This window comes from Molothrus ater, chromosome 4, assembly GCF_012460135.2.
Source record: "Molothrus ater isolate BHLD 08-10-18 breed brown headed cowbird chromosome 4, BPBGC_Mater_1.1, whole genome shotgun sequence".
Lineage (NCBI taxonomy): Eukaryota > Metazoa > Chordata > Aves > Passeriformes > Icteridae > Molothrus > Molothrus ater.
The window spans coordinates 60,400,088-60,420,257 of NC_050481.2; the positions used below are offsets into that span (position 1 = coordinate 60,400,088).

General features: G+C 38.7%; 1 protein-coding gene across 8 annotated transcripts in view; it reads right to left on the minus strand.

The window, feature by feature from the left end:
* Nucleotides 1-20,170, minus strand: part of JAKMIP1 (janus kinase and microtubule interacting protein 1) — a 228,491-nt gene that overhangs the window by 53,549 nt on the left and 154,772 nt on the right. For 5 of the 8 annotated variants that reach the window (XM_036383143.1, XM_054514751.1, XM_036383144.1 and 2 more), the window contains exons 6-12: nucleotides 19,838-19,962; nucleotides 17,252-19,471; nucleotides 16,408-16,509; nucleotides 14,471-14,617; nucleotides 9,941-10,117; nucleotides 7,715-7,771; nucleotides 7,132-7,314 (exon numbers count right to left, since the gene is read on the minus strand). In XM_036383143.1, coding sequence (XP_036239036.1) covers nucleotides 7,132-7,314; nucleotides 7,715-7,771; nucleotides 9,941-10,117; nucleotides 14,471-14,617; nucleotides 16,408-16,509; nucleotides 17,252-19,471; nucleotides 19,838-19,962 — 3,011 coding nt within the window. The remainder of the gene's footprint in view (nucleotides 1-7,131; nucleotides 7,315-7,714; nucleotides 7,772-9,940; nucleotides 10,118-14,470; nucleotides 14,618-16,407; nucleotides 16,510-17,251; nucleotides 19,472-19,837; nucleotides 19,963-20,170) is intronic. The other 3 variants (XM_054514753.1, XM_054514754.1, XM_054514755.1) reach the window with 3 other exon arrangements.

The following is a 20,170-nucleotide window of genomic DNA, read 5'->3' on the forward strand; positions in this document are numbered from 1 at the left end:
GCTTCCACCTGGATCCTTGATTTCAGGCTGAACAAGGCCAGGGAACAAGGCAGGCACATCCAGGAAAGGAAGGAACACTCACATTGGTCAGTTTGGGGCACAGAATTTAGATTGCTGCTCTTCCCTAAAAGGTTTGCCTTCTCTATGCTGATCACAGAGGGGGCCTGTGATACCATCTGGATATTGCATTTATTTAGGCAAGGTGGCATGAATACCCAAACATGTCCTAGCAGGCATAGTTCAGCTGGAAAGTGAAAGCTTTACATTTGGATGTTCCCCTCTAAACACAGGAGCCCAAGGCAGCTCCAGAAGTCTTGGTTTCTAACCAAGGTTACAAGTGCAGTATCTCTCCCCATCACTCACAAAAAATGCCAGCTAGCTTAAAGCAATGAAAGGTCAGCCCTGAAATGTTTTGAGGCATGAAGATATGAGATCTAAAAATATTTGATGGGAATTTCCTCACTACAGGAAGCACAGTTAGAGGCGTTTGTGGTGATAGATGAGAGTGAGCAGGAGCAGAACAAGTTCTGGAGCTCAGTGACCCATGCAAAGGCAAATCTCTGTCCTGCTCATTGGCAGGGGAGCTGGTAAAGCTGCCAGAAAAAAACACACCACCAAATCAAAGCTGTGACACTGGCACAAGTCATTTCTAGAAAAATAACTCCCTTGCAGGGTCATTCCTTTCCTTCAACTTTTTACCCCACAAACCCTTTTGCCTCTTGGAATTAGCAAATTCTTCTGCAGCCAAAGTAGTGACACTCAGCAGAAAGCATGGCTAATGCAAACCCCAGTGAGTGAAGATGCTACTACCCTGACAAAGATTTCACTGTATAGTCTGCACATAATTGGAAAATTGGTATGATTCTCAAAAGACTCATCTCTGGTGTGTCATAAGACTGGCACTAAAGATTACGTCTCCTATAGCACTAAGGATGCAGCTAAGCAGAAATCTGTGTTTTGTCTCAATGCCCAGACATTAACTTGTTCTTTTTCAGGTTGGTTCTTTTTTATTATTAATTTTTACTATATTTATTCTATTTTTCTATTCTTCTTTTGCTTTCCTCTCAATTTTCCACAAATTATCCCACCTAGGAAGAAATGGAAATATTGTGATATTTGACCAAACTGAGAAGAGTGTAAACTTGCATAATGACAAGTTCTAGAAGGATTTCTATTGAAACAAAAACACATCAGCTTCCCCCAACACTACAGAAAAATAAGACAGTGGTGTCAGAGAGAAGATGAAAATGTTTTAATTTATCTGCATATTTTAATTGTACATTTTATGATAATCTAAATTCTGTCATTTATCAAAAATAAAGGAAGGTTAGTTGTTAAAACTTTTCTTTTTTTTAGTCATGACTATTCCTGTACTAGCATGTGCTGCCCTAGAGAAATGCATGCTGTTGCCTATGAACTGCAGCAAAAATCACTGCTAAAATATCTGTATTATGCAGTCAGGAAAAAGATCTAAATCTTGTCAGCTAAACCAAATTTTACTTTCAAAGGGCATTAACCTTGAGTAAGAACCTTCTCCTCAGCCAGCAAAAATTCTTGACATCCCTTCTATCCAAACAACCATTTACATAACTATTGAACAGCTTTATCAGTTATTTCATTGCAAAGGCCAGGTTGCCACTAACTTTTTAAAATCTGTATTTTGTGTCTCTCAATATTTTTAATAATTTCTCTAAAGGTCAAAAATAACATATCTCTCAGCAATGGAGTTCACCCTTCTTTAAAAAAATTACTAAATAACTAATTCCACTTCTTCATCCACTTGCAATTTCAATGCGTGTTTTTTGTAATATCAGGTAAAAAAAACAAACCTCTTCCTGCAAAGAAACCTTTGTCTTGAAAGATTCCTTGCTCTTGATCAGCCTTGTCCCAAAAAGACTGAAAGCCCAAAGTTAAATTCTTTCTCCCTTCTGAGGGTGGGACTCATCAAACCAAAGTGTATCTACCCCTGGCCCCCTTGACAGCCACTGGAGCCCAACTTCCACAGCTCTTCCCACCTTATCCCAGAATCCCAGGATGGGTCAGGCTGGAAGGGACCACACTGGGTCATCTGCTCCACCCTCCCTGCTCAAGCAGGGCCATCCCAGAGCACATGGCACAGGATTGTGTCCAGATGGTTCTTAAATACCTCCAGTGAGGGAGACTCCACTCCCTCTCTGGGCAGCCTGTCAGTGCTCAGTCATCTGCACTTACCTAAAGCAGGTACATAAAATGGGCAGGATAATTCCTTGGAAGGATGTTCTTCTCTGCTTTAACTATGAAAATAATAGATAAACTACCACAGATGACTGTCAGAAGTACAGACATCATATAGGAAATGTATCTCAACCTCAGTGCCAGAAAAGCCTCTGACCTTAACAGCCACACACAAACCATTTTAAGGAAAACATCAGAGAATTTTATTTCAGGCCTATTATCTTCAAATACAGCTCACTGGAAACGTGCAAAGTAATGAGTAGAAATACAAACCAATAAACAAACAAAAAGCATTGCTCTATCAAAACATATCTCAGAAGAAATCCCTTGACAGAAAGAAGAATTAAGCTATGCTGCTCTGCACATTTAATCCCTATTCTGTAAAACAATTCACTGCACTGGACACATTCCTTGCCTGGAGCTTTCCATCCATAAGGTTTAAGATGACTGAATGAAAAGCATTAAAAAGCACTACCATTTATCCCTACATCCCTTGCACAAATTCCCTTTCAGCTCCAAGAAATGAGGGCAAACAGCCACAATGGTTTCAGATGGAAAGAATATATAAAATATATCATCAGGCCAAAGTGTCCCAGCACAAGAGAAATTGGATGAGCAGCATTTTCCATTACAGACATCCAGACAGAGGCAGTTTGCTCAATCATTTGAAGGGAAGAATTAAACATACCCCTTTTTCTCCACACCTAGCCCAAAAGAGAGAGAAAAGGCCCAAAATATTGCACAACTGTACTGGCTGGGCTGAGTCCAAGGGAAAGGGGAGCCAAGCTCACTTGCTCCTCTGTGTGGTTCTCTGATCCATCAAAAGCAGCATGGACACTGCCTCATGCTCAAGCCAGCTAGGCTCTGTAAATCCTGGCCCTTAAACTGCAAGTAGACACCTAAACTCAGGAAAAAATCAAGCCTCCTCTTTTACATGCCCTATTACTCATCTGGAACATCTCCTCTTGCTTCCCACTTTTACCATCCCAAGTAAAGCAGCTGTTGCAAAGCCAAGTCCTTTTTTGTTAGATGTTTTGTGAACATGAATTTCCAAGATCAGTTGATGGATGCTGTCCTGTGCTCTTTTCACTGGAAAGGCAGAAAAACAATAACTGTTAATAATGTCCACAAATTAATTCTGCAAAGGCAAGAAAAGGAGGATGAGGCCAAGGTCCTTCCAATTAAAAAAAAAAAAAAATCAGCATTGAAAAGGAGGTGATTAAAATGGGACATGACAAAAGGCCAAACGTGGACACACATTTTGTGTCTGACATTGGGGATGTGACTCCCAGCCAGGGCACTGTGCCCAGTGCCTCGTGTACCCGCTGGAGGCAGCCCTTGTCCCAGCAATGTGTCCTCTTCAGCCACATGCTTTTTGTTTTCCAGACACAAAACAAGACAAGGTTGTAAAATATTCCTATTGCCAAAATTTATTATCACTCCACTCCAATGGGCTGCAATGGTTTCTCAAGTCTTTTAAAAAGAGAACATATCACAAAGCCTTAGAAATTAACTTCTTCATGCCTCCAAAAATGTCAAGTTCATATTAGACATACATTGTCATTTCAATCCCTGCCCAAAAGATGACTTACTTTTTTTAAAACAGAGAGTCAGCATTTATTCACCATCCTGCACAGAATTTTTGCTTTCACCAAAGTGACATAGGTGGTGGATGAAAAAGAATTGAAATAAAACCCCTTCTGTGCAATCATATATGTTTATTATGATAAAAACCAGCTAAAATTAAATTAAATTATACTAAATTGTTCAATTAAAGTTAATTACAAAGTAAGTGCTTCATGGTGTACAGTTTTATCATGAGGAAAAGTAATTCAAAACCTAGTCCTCTTTACAGGGACTTATTAAGATAAGGAAAACTGTCTTTTATGATCATAATACTCTAGCATATATCTGACCTCACTGAAGAGTGCACTGCTGGAACAAAATTATGAGCTACTACATGATTCAAGCAAATTTTATTTTTCACTCACAAACATTTGAATGTAACACTGGGCTGTGAAAATAATCAAGAATGACAAGCCTCAAAATATATGCAGCTCTGCTGAACTGAACTGATGGAAGCCTTGAGTTAGTCAGCAAAATAAAGCCACAGGGACAACAGGGATTTATCATGTCTGAGAGCAGAGCCTTGAACGCTGAAAGTGAAGTCTGAAGAGAAGCTCCAAATACAGTGGGTTTTGCATAACACCATCTTTGTGGTTTATATTTTAACTGGGATGAAAATTTGGGAGAAAATACTGTCAAATAGAAGGAAATGACCTGATTGTGTCCCATATAAGCAAAGAAGTAGAGTTTGCTTTGGTCTGTGAGCAAACTCTTGGTGGTGCCCATAAATACCCCACCAAAGTTGGGGCATCCCAGTACCCAGCTGAAGCAGCTCTATCCCCTCTACTTGTAATTTCATGTACAGATCAACAAGCAAAAAAAGAAAAAAAAAAAGAGTTCTTAATAGACCTATGAACTGAATTTTTCTCTGACAACATGACTCAAAGTTTTTTACTGAACTACAAAAGGTCAGGCACTGAAGGAGTACAGAGTCCTCTTTCCCTTCAAAAGGCTCTGAATCAGTTCTTCATTCATCACTGCAAACTTTGAGCTGAAATTCATCAGTAAATCATGGCACAGAGGTTTGCTGCCAACGTGTTACAGGGTTCCACTTGTTACTGGGTCCAGTAATGAATAAAGCCAATTGCAAATCTTTAATTTAAGAGGGAAAATAAAAGGAAAAAAACCCCAAAAAACAACAATCCACCAGGTTTTGTATAGTAGAATTCTAATGTTATGGATGCTGTAGGAGTGAAAAACTGAGGGGAAGGAAGGAATGAACTTTCAAAGGAATTTTATGTAAGGGGATGTTTGGTATAGCTCTGGAATCTTAGATGTGAAGTCCAGGGAGAATAAGAGTTGAAAGCAAGAAATAAAATATCCAAGATGAAAAGTTAGTTCACTAAAACATATGTCCATAGTATAAGATCTTTTAAACCAAAGGAATGTATCACATGAATATGAAACAGTCTCTCTATTTTTTTTAATTGCAATCATCATTAAATTAGTAGTAGTTAAACTTGGACATTTTTTCATTGAAGTGTCTTCCATTGGAAACCTGATGCATAGAAATATACATTTTTCATGAGAACATGCAATTCTTCCTTGATAGGAAAGTTTCCCCCTGTCATATGTGGAAGGATTTATCACAGACCAGAAGAGCCCTCAGCTCAGTGTGAAGACACCCAGCAAGAGCCAGTGTGTTCTTTGCATGATAAAAACCCCAGGCTTGAATCCTATTTGTGCCTGAGCCTAAGTGAGACCTGTGGCCACTACAGTGCCAGACACCATGGAAGGGGCTTATGCTACACCTAGTATGAACAGCTAAATATCTGTCAAAGCAGGGGATTTAATGTGGGGCTCTATGCTGCAGATAAGTTCACTGGCTATCAGAATATATATTTAATCTAATTCTCTCTTGTTGAACCTGCTAAGTTTTGTGATAATTGAACATTTAGGGAGACAGTGTGAGTGCGACCAGTATTTTGATATTTATTGTGTTGGCAAGTTTTATTAATGCTCATCTATCACAGCAGTGTCTGAGAAAAGCCTGAAGGCAGGGGAGTACTATGTCCCTTCTGACAGATGAGTTCCATGAAACATTCCTGTGCAGTGGGAGCTTGGGTGAGGCACTGCTGGACCCGCACTTGAGGTACTCAAGGAGACACAGCCAGACACAGAGTCCTGTCCCATCCTGCAACCAGCAATCAATCCACCTTTTCCTTTACATGCAGTTAAATTGTTTTGCCACAAAACAAGTATGACTGAGTGATAGCTTGCAACACTTAGTAACACTGTAAGAATAAGCACTATCAACATGATACAGAATACCACTCAGTGTGTAAAAATGCAAAATCATCAGAAAAATAAGCCTGTGGATGTACTATACTATGTAACCATTTTGAGCATCTTCTGCTGGTGAAAATGTCAAGTGTCATTAAGATAAATTATTTTTAAATATTCATTTTGCAGTGCATTGTGTCAACTGAAGTACAGTATATAGTATGAACTAATATTCTGTATTCTGTTGTGACAAGCACACAATATTACACAAATGTGTAACACACGGTATTTCCTCCCCCTACCCCACTTTTAACCAAAAAATTCTACTCAAGTGTAGTTGACACAAAGTCTACCAAATATTGTTTGGATACTTTTACAGGCTTTAAAAAAAAACCAAACAAGAAACAGAAATCAAAAGGAAAAAGAACTTGATGATGGACACTGAAGTACTGCAAGGGAATTCCTGTTTCTTCAGGTTGCCATATTGAGATTCCTGTCCTTAAGAAAGTCTTCAAGTAGGTGTAACTCCAAACTTAGGAAGTTTATTCCCAGCATCCAAGATATTAATGACAATATTGAATATAACCAGGTGTGAAACAGACCTGCTTCCCACTTTTGCCTTGCCAGAGAAACATAAGTGACTAACTCTCTTTTGAATACAAATGCCCACTGAGTTAAGTCTTAAAATATTCACTGCTGATCTTTTTTTCCCCTGACTTCTTCAGAAATCTGAAACAATGCATTGTGCAGGAAAGAAATGCAAAATTCATATTTAAAATGAAATTGGGTAATATGTGCTGCATTATCCATCAAATACCTAGTCAAAATACCAGGAGAGTGTTTCTTGCATAGAACATTGATGCACTTTGATTTAAGCTCCTGAAATTTAGACCCTGCCTACAACAACAATAAAATGGCCAACTCCATGATTTGTCTGAAGCAATACTTAAATTAAGCAATGAAATATATTTTATAATTGCACATTAAGTCTCTCTAAACACTTTTAAAACCACCACTTAATTCAGTAGTGTACACATGAGGATCCTACAATGAACTAGGAGCACGTACCACTTGATTACACATTGGTGTAAAAGCAGCCATGTACTCTGCCAGGGTCATGTCATTCACCAGGCTCTTCATCTCTTCATCAAATGCAGAGTTAATAAATCCTTGCCTGTGGAATTCATCATGCATCCTCCTAATGAAGCTGTTCCTTTCCTGGCACTTTTGGGTGAGGCAAGCCAGCTTAGCCTGTGTGGCATGAACACACAAACATCCCATTGTTCTGTCATTTCACTCCCTTCTGAGACTGCAAGATTACATTTGTGTCTGATCTGTAATTCCACATTTTGGCCCAAAGCTACAGACTGTATTCCTAGATCTCTACATGATTAGATGCCTCTGCACCTTCAAGAGCAGCATATATGCACAGATAAACTGGAAAGAGATGTTCCCTTTCTATGTGCAAGGTCCCCCTTTTGAGAGGCTGAAAGTCACCCTTGCAATGATGTCAGTGAGCCCCTGCCTGGGGTGAAGGCAGCAGCACCCAGAAAATCAGGGACAGCTGCAGAGGAAGGCACAGGCACAGAGCCTGTAAGCAAAGGGATACCCCTGTGCAGGTCCTGAATCAGGGTTCAGGGAAACACACTACCTTCAGAGGAGCTAATGTCAACTTCACTTCAGATTTCCTCTTCTGCAGCTCCTTCTCCTGAAAGGTTGAAAAATATCCTGCATCAATTTATTCAAGAATCACTTTGAAATATTCCAGCAGTTTTTTGGTATTTTAGACCTGGCTCTGAGGTGTACACTTTGCATATCTGTGTGACCCTGTATCACAAACAGGATGAATCAGTGTAAGGCACTAGCTGCACACAGATAGGCTCTGGCACAGAAACACTGCCCTACATTAGCATTAGTCTTAAAAATTATCAAAGGCTTTTGGATGTTCTTAGATGGAGCCTGAGATCAGTGAGGTTATTTAATCAAAGCAGCATCACAGTAAAGACTTGGTATCCTTCATTATGCACTCAGGCTCATATTTACTCTGTGAATCTCCCAAAACATTCATTGGAGGAAAATTTTCCCTTTCCTTATCAATATCTTACTGTAAAACCAGAGAAAGAGGAGGGAATTTCTGCATGTATATTCTACTCTGGAAAGGAAACATCAACAGTCTTTGACACAGCTGATACATGTCCTCTATTAGGAGGTGAAGCAGGGTGGGCAAGATTACTTAGTCTGTACTTTATGATTAAAATCTACTGATGGTAACCCTCCTTTCTGATTAGCAGAGAAAAAACCCAGCATCTCGCCACATAAAATCCATTACCACTATGAATCAATACAGTATTTTTGACAGTAAAGTACAGATTCCTTTGCATTTATCTTGCCTGATAATTTCTATTTCTATAAAGTTTACAGTAATTATATTATATTCATCATTAAAAAACCCTCCTTTATGAGAAATCAGGTATGCTGAAAAAGGTCACATTGTTCTCAGCTAATAAATTGTGGGCTTGGGAGGAATCAGAGCAGGCAGGACAGGGGAAACATGTATTTACATTGCACTGGGGGAACAAACAAAGAGCTGGCAGTAGGTCCCTGCACTGGAGACTTTCAACTCTTGATGAGGCAGGGGGCAACACATCTTGCTGATGCAAGAGAACAACTAAGATTTGTCCATGTATATGGACAGCACATCTCACCCTTTACTCACCTACCACCTGATGTGACACTACAGAACAGTTTCATTTTACCAGCACTGTTCTAAGAGACATCCCCCAACCCATGCCTGGAGAAGCCACTAACCCTCTTTACAGGACTGGTTTAGAGCAAGCCACAGCACAGGATGAGGCTAGGAAAAACAAAACAAAACTACTACCACCAAACAAACAGACAAACAACAACAAAACAGAAACCAAAATTGTAGCAAGATGGGTTTACTGTGGAGAAAGTAGAATGAAACCTGTTCCCAGTAGGGAGAAGACAATAATCTCTTGTATGTCAGAGTAGAAGCATGTTCTACTCGTTGTCTCAGACTATGAAGAACAAAGAGCACTATTGAAAACATTCCATTTAGTAGCTGTTTCAGAGCCTGGTGGGCCATTCCAGTTTGGCTCACATTGTGACTATTATCCTATTCCAAAATATAGTCCCAATAGGAAACAAAATCTAAGGGAAAGCAGTCCTAGGAGGAATTTGTTTCCACCCAAGAGTTCAGTAGCTGTAGCCACACTCACAGCAGCAGTTTTGCTGTCACACTGTAAGGCAGCAGCTTTGCAAATCTTAATGTACCTGCTCTGGTTTGCCAGGTGAAAAATAATGCACAAGTGTATAAACTGCTTGTGGCAGTGCATTTGTGCATACATGGGGGTTCTCATCAGAATAACTATGACAAAAATCCAAACCACACACCTGTCTGAAAATGTCTAACTGAAACTCTTCATGTGTAACCCCAGCAGCTGAACCGAAGAAGTTAGGAAAAGTCTATCAAAATTAGCTTGGAGTTTCATAATCTGATACAGTGGAAAAAGAGAGTTGTGAATGTTAAAAAATCCTGACAATTTAAGCCAAGGAGATTCTCTGTAAAGAATTTCAGCACCACTGTGCTTGCATTACACTATGGAGATTAATTAGAGCAGAGACTGAATTTTCATGATCATCTATCATTTTTCCATAACATGGATCACTCAGGCAGTTTACATCTTTTCCCTATTTTTCTGAAGTTAGGAGTTCTTGTACATATGCCTGGAAACCATTTAACTATCCTCAGATTCATTCCCAGGAAAGAAGTCTATTTTACTTCTCCCCTTTGAAAAGAGAGATGTAGAATCTGACATCTAAGCTCACATTTAGCACAAAGAGAACAATTTTATACCTTTTCACATAGCTGAGCCTGAAGGAGTTCCACTTCATTCTGCAAGTCATGAAACTGATTTTGTAATGCAGCCTGGTCCCTGAGCTGGGCTTTCAAGGTCAACACTTGCTGCTCTAATCTCTTACTGGCTATTTTATTCACCTCTTTTTCCTGGGCAGCCTTCAATGTGTACACAGGCTAGAGAGAAAATACACAGATTTTCAATTTAGGTGTATAAAACAACAAAAATATTCTTAATCATGTCTTAGACCACAAAACTTCTCAATCAATATAACTACTTACCTTGTACATCAAAAAGAAGCAATGTTATCAAATGCATGATGCCAAAACTTCATTAACATATTAACACTTATATTTTGCACTAATCTTAAACTCTTTATATGTAAAGAGTACTTGACCCGTGTGAGAAGAGGTATAGAAATGGATTCCTACAACATTTCTTCAAAGTAAATATATTTATTGTAATGATTTAATAAATGGGGAAACTGGGCAAAGTGACCCATCTGTGGTCACATAGTGAGTAACAAAAAAACTCAGATGTTCCCAGTCTCCTGCTTCAACAAGAAGTAATATGTCCCTTGTTTTTTATATATATTTATGTCAGAGAGATAATTCCCCTCTCCCAAATATTTATTTGTTCTGGAAGATTATTAATAAACTAATCAGATCTTAAGTAAAAATTTCTAAAAATAAAATTTATTACATTAAATGTAATAATCATGATACAGAGCAAGTGGAAAGAGAAGCTTCTGAATTTAACTCCTCCTCCCCCACTCCTCAATTTATTTTCTCCCCAATTTCATGCTCATAGATTGAAAGGAGTAGTGAGAGATTTAGATTGATGGTCAGCATCATAAGGTCAGCTCCTACAAGTGACACTGCCTGATTAAACATATAGATTTAGAATGAGGCAAATCTGAAGGAGAAGGAAGTATCCTGAAAAACACTTAGGCTATTATATTAAAAAAAAAGTTGAGTTGATTCACACAGCTGGTCAAGATTTCTGATAATCTAAGTATCAGTATGTAAGGAATATATACTATATATGCTATATTATATATATACTGTGTGAAACCATATAACTTTCTGGCAAAACAGAATGATGCTTTGATTTTAATGGTTACAACCATTGATACAACTGAGAGAGAAGTTCATACTCAGCCCTGATGCACAACACCACAGTAAATTTTTCCCAGCCTTTCTGGCTTTGACACCCTTGCCTACAACACACTGAAGGCACCATTCCACAGGGAACAGCAAACTGAGCTGATAGATCACATTACTCTGCCTGCAGCCCATCACTGCAACACACATTAAACCAGAAATATGTCACTGTCACAGTGCTCCTCCTCCTGAAGCCAGTCCTCTGTGCACAGCACTGGAGCAGGCTGGATGCTTTGTACCAAACTTTTTGGCTCCCTCTTGTGTCAAGAGAACAATAGGAACAGCTGGACACATCTCCATGGATTAGACCAGGGCTGCAGGGATGAAAGGCCAAGGATGAGCCCATGACATGGTATTTCCCTTATCTTCTCTCCCACACAAAAAGTATGTTAAAACCAAATGGGAAACACTCCCTAACTGAAGATGCTTTATGGAAAAAAAGATGGGGAAATAAAACAACTGTGTGAAGGTTAGAGACAGAGAGAAGTTCCCTCTTTCCTTTTGCATTTGGCTGAACCACCAGCAGTTTTCTGTAGTTCCAACACACAAATGAGGCATATAAGATTTATGATGAGCACTCTGTCAGATGTCCCAGTTTGCAGTGACCATAGTTTATGTAGTCAAGCTCTAGAAGGATGAAGGATCTAGCAGCTGGGACTGGGAAATAACCAAAGGGTAACTAAGCCTAAAACATAGCATTTAACACACTGCATTCTTGTAAAACCTGGCAAGATCACTACTTTTTGAAGTTGGTACCTAAACATTAAAAAGAAAAACATGTGAACATGTGAACTCTTCTCATGTGAACTGTGTTTGTCTGAAAACTCAGTGAGAAAATGAGAAGGAATATGACCTTTTTTGCTACAGGCCTTTTTTGCAGACAGTCATCAGGAGTTCACTGGAGAAGCCTTGTGCCTTATTTATCGTGTGCATACCATGAAAAATTCTTCTATTAATTTTTAAAGCTGCAAATATTACCCTGCCCCCTTCCTGCTCACCCCCATATTTCTCTTAAATTCAACCACAGCACCACCTCAACATCCCAGAAAACTCACCCAAATGCTTCTAGGCTAAAGCATATTTCACCTGTCAGCAACTTCACTGAAATAGAGTCCTAGCAGTAAGCTTCAAAGATATGATCTTGGCTCTCTTTTACTTGCAATGAATAATATCATGACAGCCTTATGGAGTCTCAGGTGATAACTAGGATCCCTGGGCAGCAGGGCCTTTTTGCATAAGAAATGCAAAAAGTTCTACAAGACACACTCAAAACACAGCATATTTCAAACACTTTGGGTTCTAGGCTCAGAGTGCTCACATCTTCACTTCTTTCAAGCATTGCAGCAAGAGGTGTTCCAGAAAAATGAGGCTTAGAACAGGAGAAAGCATAAATTACTGTGACTTACTGTATAAGGGATTATTAGTTACTTTGAGTAATGAAAAAGAGTTTTGGTCAAGGGTGGAAAGTAACTGAAAACAAAAACTGGATCACCAGTCAACAAAACTGCCCTCAGGAGTAACATGATGCTAGAAAAGTAGATCGTGATCTTTTTTGTGACAAAAAGTTGTTGTGTTTTTTTTTTTATTTAATCTAGAAAAACTTATATTTTAAGACCTCACACAAACCCACTACCAACAGCTTGGTGTATATTAAGAAGTTTATTTTAAAGGTGAATTATTGAAATAAAGTTGACCTTTCTTAAGATATACTACTCTATTTTCTATTCTACTACTTGCTAAATTGTGCCAACAAAATAAATATTATTTGGTTAAAACATAAGGACTTGAGTTATGCAGATAATTAGCTCTGCCATCAAACAGTGCAACTGAAGGATAAAACAGTTCTATGAAGTACATGGACTGCATCTTTGACCCTGGAATGAGACACTTGTGTTCCAAAATTTGACACTAAGCCTACACGAAGTCAGAACTAAACCACACCACAGTATTGCATAAATCTATCCTACTGACCAATAAACACTAATTTGAAAACATAGGTTGTTGGAGGGATTTAAAAGTGGCAGGGTTTTATAGAGAAAGGCTGACCTGCTCTTTTTCCAGTATAAAAATATTCTGTCAAGGCCTGTGAATTTTATTTCCATGTGAGTCATAATTAACATCTTACTTCACTGACCAACATAATAAATACTAATTTCCCCAGACTGTCCCTAAACAAAGGATTAAAGCTCATTTCCCAAAAATGCACCCAAAATCGTATCTGCTAGCTTAAACAAAACACGTGACACATTTATTTTTATTTTCAAACAATTTGGGCATTTCTTCTTGCTTGAAATAGATTCTATTGTATTAGGATGCTACATGCCAATACATCAGAATGACATGAAAAATCTTTTAAATTTTTCATTTAAAAGTCTGAATTCAGCTGTCCAAACACCAGCTCATAGTGCTATGTAGGGTGTACAAGCTAATATGAAATAACTGCCTAGGACTTCCTGGCTACGTACACCTAGGATGCCCTAAGGCCTTTAACTGGGATAAACAGTGACATTTAGGCAACTGAACTGGCCTCAGAATCCTTATATTTTCCAGAATTTGTTTCTATTTTCTGCTAAAGCCATATTTATCCAACCCGTTCAAAACAAATCTGCAAATATTTGCAGCTTGCTACAAATGTTCTTTTCCACCTAGTAGAAACTGCATATTACTTGTTTGCAGCTCACTAGTTAAGGAGGGCAAAAATAATTACAGGGTTAGCTGAAAAGTCTTTATAAAAGCTGCTTCCAGAAGATTATTCAGTAATTAAAAATCTTTCCATAGAACACTTTATTTTGGTGGAAAACATAAACCTGTATCAAGACAGAGAACCACCTGAAAATTAAAAAAAGTTAAATTTATGACAAACCCATAATTTCTGTGATATAAACACATTCCAGTGAGATAGAAAGATTTCCTGGATTTTGGAGACGCATATCTGGGCCACATGCCTCCATTAATGACTTTGACATTAATCCACACCATCTGTCCAGAGTGTCATTTTGCCTGCCCAAATCCAGCAATCAGGGCTTCAAGGCCTGAAATCAGGGCAGAAAGGCCAAATACTGGAAACACTGCAGATTCCTCCAAGACCTTTCGTTTAGGCCACCTGAAAATGACTTTGGCTAAAGAGAGCAGAACAAGAGCCCTCCTAAACAAAAAAGTGAGATGTTTACTTTGCCCATGCAGAGCCCAGAACCTGGACTGCTCTGCAGACAGATGGTCTACCTTGCACAACATCTGCTCTCTTTTAAGTTTCCAGTGCCTGGAGAGGCTCTTTAAATCTATTCCCAATACCAATAATGGGTATTTCTGCAGCCAGAACCCTCCTTCCAAGGACCGTGCTTTTCTCCATGCCATTTACATACATACCATTAATTTGCAGTGCTGCTTTCCCTGCATTTTGTCCCCAACTTCTTGTTTAAGGTGGTCTAGTTCTGAGAGAGCCTGCATCAAACGAGTTTTGGTTTCTTCATACCTTGTTTCAGCAAAACCAAGCTCTCTGTACCACTTCTGAGCCTAACAGGAAGAACAAAAATTCCTCAGTATAATTAGTCCAGCAGTGGGATCCTTTCTCAATACCAGCTTACAGCCATGGATTTGAGGCTGCTCTCTACATCATAGCTTTTGAATTGTTATAAATTGATTAAAATAAATGAAGTTATACAATACACTACAATGTTATCATAAGATATTAATGCAACTCTAGAAGTATGCCCTATAGAATATCTCACTAGGGCTATGCCAAAAAATATTATTTAAATTTATTTCTAAACATGAAGCTACCTTGAATATTATGAATAAAGTTTAAAAAAGCTGTGATGTATGCACACATGATTTCAGAGATTACATCTTTGAAAGCCCTCAGAGCAAAGTAAAAGCAAATTTTTTATTAGCTGGGCAGGGGGAAAAGGTTTTCTTGAGGAATGTGCCCTGGTTTCAACTGGGACAGAGTTAATTTTCTCCTTAGTAGCTGGCACAATGCAGTGTTTAATTCAGTATAAGAATCAAAACAAAAATATCAAAAATGAAGAATGCAAAGAAGGGGAAAGAAAGCCCTCTGTATACTTACCTTTTATTTTTTTTCTAGGCTGCCTTCATTCCACTTACACACATTAACTGTAGTTTTGAAAACAAAAGTAAACCTAAACCAAAACCCACAAAGAAGCTCCTCAATAGCTCAGCTGGTTGCCTGACAGCAAGTTCTTTCCTTTGTATGATACATCATTTTTTCTCCCTTCTGGAAGCAAAGGTTTCACATTATTTTAAGTAAACTGAGGAAAGTATTTTAACACACAACGTCCTTGTAACACACAAAAGGATTAGAATGACCCAAGTTAATCAGATTTTACAAAAGAAACAAAAATAAAACTGTCTCTTTATGTTCAAAATAAAAGGTCAGAAGTCCTTGTCTAACCATCCAACATCATCTAAATCCATCCCTTCATTCCAGTTGCCTCACTTGAAAGCTGGGAAATCTTATAAAGCAGCTGTCAAAGGAGAATAAATTCATACAACCACCACAAAAACACCCTTGCAATTTTTCTTTTACATACTCAACACACCTGCTGCTGCCAATGGTTTGTCCACAGGGCATGTGAGTGATGCCTGTTACAACCCCATAAATATATTCCTGCCATAAAAACAAAACATTCTGCTTAGATGTGCATGGAGTGGAGATTGACTAATAAAAAATAGCAATGTGAACATCTGGTGCGTTTGGAAAGGCACAACACTGAAAGCTTCCTTGGATGGTGTCAAAAGTGCAGATTTACCTCACACAGGCACAGAGCTACCCCTCCACACTGGGAAGTCTCTGAGAAGGTGTTGCTGGACTTGGTGTTGGCTACTCAGCTGTGGGAGAAGGGGCAGCACGCCTGGCGATGCCTCTGGGTACAGCAAGCCCCTGACAGTGATCTGGCTCCTCTCTCAAAAACTGCTTTCAATCCAGCTTTGCAGCAACCCTCAGTGCTTCCACTGCCTTCTCCTTCTCCTCATTCCCAGTGGTGTGGAGGGAAGCAGCTGCCCAGAGATGCCAGAGTGGGCAGGTTGTTGTGTGTGCCTCTATCAGGACACCCAGCCTCTGGCACAGTGTGCTGCAGGAATGCAGCTTCACTTGATGTCTGGCCAACCAAGAGTGACTGTGACATTCATCACTCAAAGATCAGAGAACATTTAGGTTCTCTAGATCAGAGACTTCCCTGTTTTGTGAAAGTGCTAGAGCCTGGCAGAAAGAAGACAGACATGAAAGAAAACACAAGAAAAAAAACAAATTTGGTCCTCAGAAGTACATCAGAGTAGAAGCTTACCTCTTTTTTAGATTTTTCTAATTCCTTTTGCTGTACTTTTAGTTGCTCTTCCACCTTTCTGACCTGCTCTTTCATCATACTGTAGCTTTCAAACATGCTGCCCTGAGTAGACAAAAAGACATGATGACTCCTCTCACCTGTACCAAATGGCACCCAGTCTTTCATAGAACAATAGATGGTTTCCTCTTAAACTACTACAAAAAATTGCATAAAATCAAGGAATTACATATAAGTATTTTGCTGTTGACTATTCTCAAGTGAAGTAGTAATTCTGCATTTATAATTACATAGTAACATCCACAGAAATTCACTGTGGGGTAAGATACATGGCTACAGAGGAAAAACATGGATAAGAAATCCACCACAACTAAAGATCCTGTCTTTAGAGATATGCTTCATATACATCAAAACAATAAAACAAAAGTAGACCAAATAAAAAAATAAATTATCATGTGCACACTTTTCACCAAAACATGATATTTTCACCAATATAAAAAGTTACCTTCTGTTAGGAGAACTTGTAGTAGAATAAAAGCTTGTTGTATAAGCTTTTACTCTTGCAATAGCATAAATAATTTTTTTAAAAGCCTGAACAGTGCAGTCTTTTAAGTACTAATTTTTAACTTTGTAGCTTGGTGTATCACTTTAACATTCTCAAATACAACATTCAAAAACAACCCCCCTCTGGCATTTTGCCTTCTATTTCAAAGTTAACTTTAGCACCTCAGCTCATGTTAGAGGCTACAGTTTCCTCCATCACTCAGATTTGCCCTCCAATTGACATTTGTATCTCCCTTTCTTTAGAAGATCTTGCTCAATAACATTCCTTACTGTTATTATTTACCTTTTGCCCAGAATAATCTGAAGGATCTACAGCCAGAACTCCCTGTTCTTCAGTTTGTGTTACACTACATGCTGTTTCAACTTTCTTTGGCTTAAGCCCAGGTTGTTGACTTTCTTCTTTTAGTTTTACGATATTTTTGTTTGTTCCTATACTTTCCTCTTTTCTCAGCTCTTCATAGGTGAAACCCAAAGAAGACATTAACTCTTTTAAATTTTTATTTTCTAAAATAAAGTTTGTATTTGCTTTCTGAAGTTCATCAAGCCGTTCTGAACTTTCTTGCTTGATTCTGTCTATCTTTCTTTGCAGTACATGTTTTTCCTCCTGCAAGTCAGAAATGGTTTGATAACAGCTAGTTTTGCAGTCTTGGAGTTCTGAAACTAAGGTCCTGTATTTGTCTTGCTCACACTTTATCTCTGCCAAATGTGCCAACAAAGTTTCTTTTTCGCCTTCTGAAAGAGCTATTCTTTGTAAATTTCTCTTTCTCTCTTGCATTAATTCATTATATTTTGCTACACAGTTCTCCTTGTCTTGTAATAATTTAGCCATTTCTTTGAAGCACCTGCTTCTTTCTTCTTTCAGGTCAGAAAGCAGCTGGAAGTACCTCATTTTCCTTCCATTCAGGGATAGAGCACTCCCATGAAGTCTATTTGGTGCAATTGTCCATGAGTCTTTTTCAGAATTCCTGTTTTTCTCTTCAGCATATGAGAGATTGTTGGAAAAAGTTGCAACTAAAAATGTTCCTGGGGTCATGGTGCTTTCTCCTGTGAGGTTATCATAACACCCATCTGCAACTTCTTTCTCATTAAGTAAGTTTTGGAATGAAACAACGTTAGCTTCATCTGCTGCTAAAACATATTGAAAATATGCATCCATCTCCTCTTCCAGGGCACACATCATCTGAGCATATTTGTCATTCTCCTGTTGTAATATGCTGACTTTTTTGGCGTAATTCTCATTCTCTTGCATCAGCAGAAATATCCTCTGAGAACACGCAGCCACTGCTTTTTCCAGTACAGATATTCTCACATTACATTCATTTCCAGCTTCCCAGGTTGATAGAGGACAGAAACACTTATAAAAACTTTTCCTTGGCTGGAATTGTTTGCTTATGCACACAGGCCTCTCTTGCAGAGGAAACAGCAATTTAAGTGGATATCTCTCTTCATCTGATGGAAAAAAATTCTGAGAGTATTCATGTTGCACATTTTTAGCAGCTATTTTTTGACATGAGAAATCCTTATTTGGTTCATGGAGTTTCAAGGTCTGATCTTTCCTTTTTTTCAGGCTGATATTGCTGGTGGGGCTTGTTTGGTGAGTTGGTTTCTGAGTCTGCTTTCCTTTTGCTTCCATTTCAATTACGTCTTCTCCATTACATCCTCTATTCACATCAGGGATGCAGTTTTCTGAAGTCTTTTCTTCTTTCTCCATTCGTTCAGGACTCCCTCGAAAACACTTTTTAAAGGCTTTGGAATCAACAGGTAAACTTTGGGCACCCTGCATGCTATGGAGACTCTCTCTGGCTACCACACCTGGCTTCCCACGACTGAATAATTCAGTTTTGTAGGAAACTTTGGAACTTTCCTCAAGATCACAGGTCACCTGTTGTTGTTGGGCTTCATCGTTCTGTATTTCCTCTCTTTCAGCTCTCCCTGTAAAGATTTTTTGGTGATACTTTTCATCATCCACATCTTTATCCAGACATTTTTTTTCACTTGCACTTCCTGGCAGAATTTGCTTGCTTCCCCAATGTTTTTCCATGTTGCATTCTTCTAGAGATGTTGTGAAAATTTCAGCCACAGTGGAAGGCAACATTTCATGAAGAAATTCAGTAGCTCTGTCATAAAATCCTCCTTTTGCAACAATGCAAAGGCCATCAGACCAAAGATTAGTATTTGTCTCACAGAAACTCAAATTCCTCACTTTCTTCTCAGTGGTGAAAGCTGCTATGTTACATCTTCCAGGTTCAAACAAGGTCAGTTGGAGCTTCTTCCTCATTAAGATTTCAACCACAGAAGCAGGGAATGTCTTCACTGGTGGAGTTACAGTGTGTTCCTTCAAGAGACAAAAGGTTTCCTCATCTTTGGTTTCCTTACTTGTCTCATCACTGGGTAACTTCTCAGAACAAGGGGGAAGCAGTCCTGCTGCATGATGACTTGGGGTACACCTGAGCAAAGTGAAACTGTCCTCTAGAGTATTTGCCCTCCGTGGTCCAAGGGTGACCTAATGACAGCAAATGAGAAATGTTTCAAGTTGAAAAATAATGCTACAGTATGTTACTAATCATATTTTTTTTTCCTTGATACGCAAAATACTTGATTACAGATCAATGAGGAAAATATTTCCATACAAAGGGTTTTCAAATTATTTAAAGACTTGCAACAAGAGTAATTTTAGAAATTAGGTATGAGTAAGACAACCATTGTCTTAGTGCACATCTGTATTCACCTTGTAAAGCATCTGTAGTAGCTATAATTTAAAGCTACTTTTATATTCACCTTTAAATACACCAACTCTTCATTTTCTCTCCAATTTCACATGCTCCCTGTGCACAAAGATAGCAAGAACAGCAGTTACTTTTCTTCTCACCTGCTCAGTCTCAGCTAGACCAGCAAATTTCACAAAGCCACTGGAACTGCATTCCAAAACTGGTACAAGGTCCTCTGGTAGCTCCTCCATCTGCTTTAGTCCCTCACAGCTACAGGCTGGTGTTTCTGTTACGGTAAAGCACTGGTAAATGTAATGTCACTCCCAGATAGTTACCCAAAAAGCAAACCCAAAGCCATCAGAGCAGATGTTCTGAATAGCAAAATATTTTAGTGAAAGAATGCTTAAAATTGCCTTCTGTACCAGCAGCATACATCACCACTGATTCAGATACAAGCATGATGTTAGACACGAAAATGAGCTTCATAAAAATCC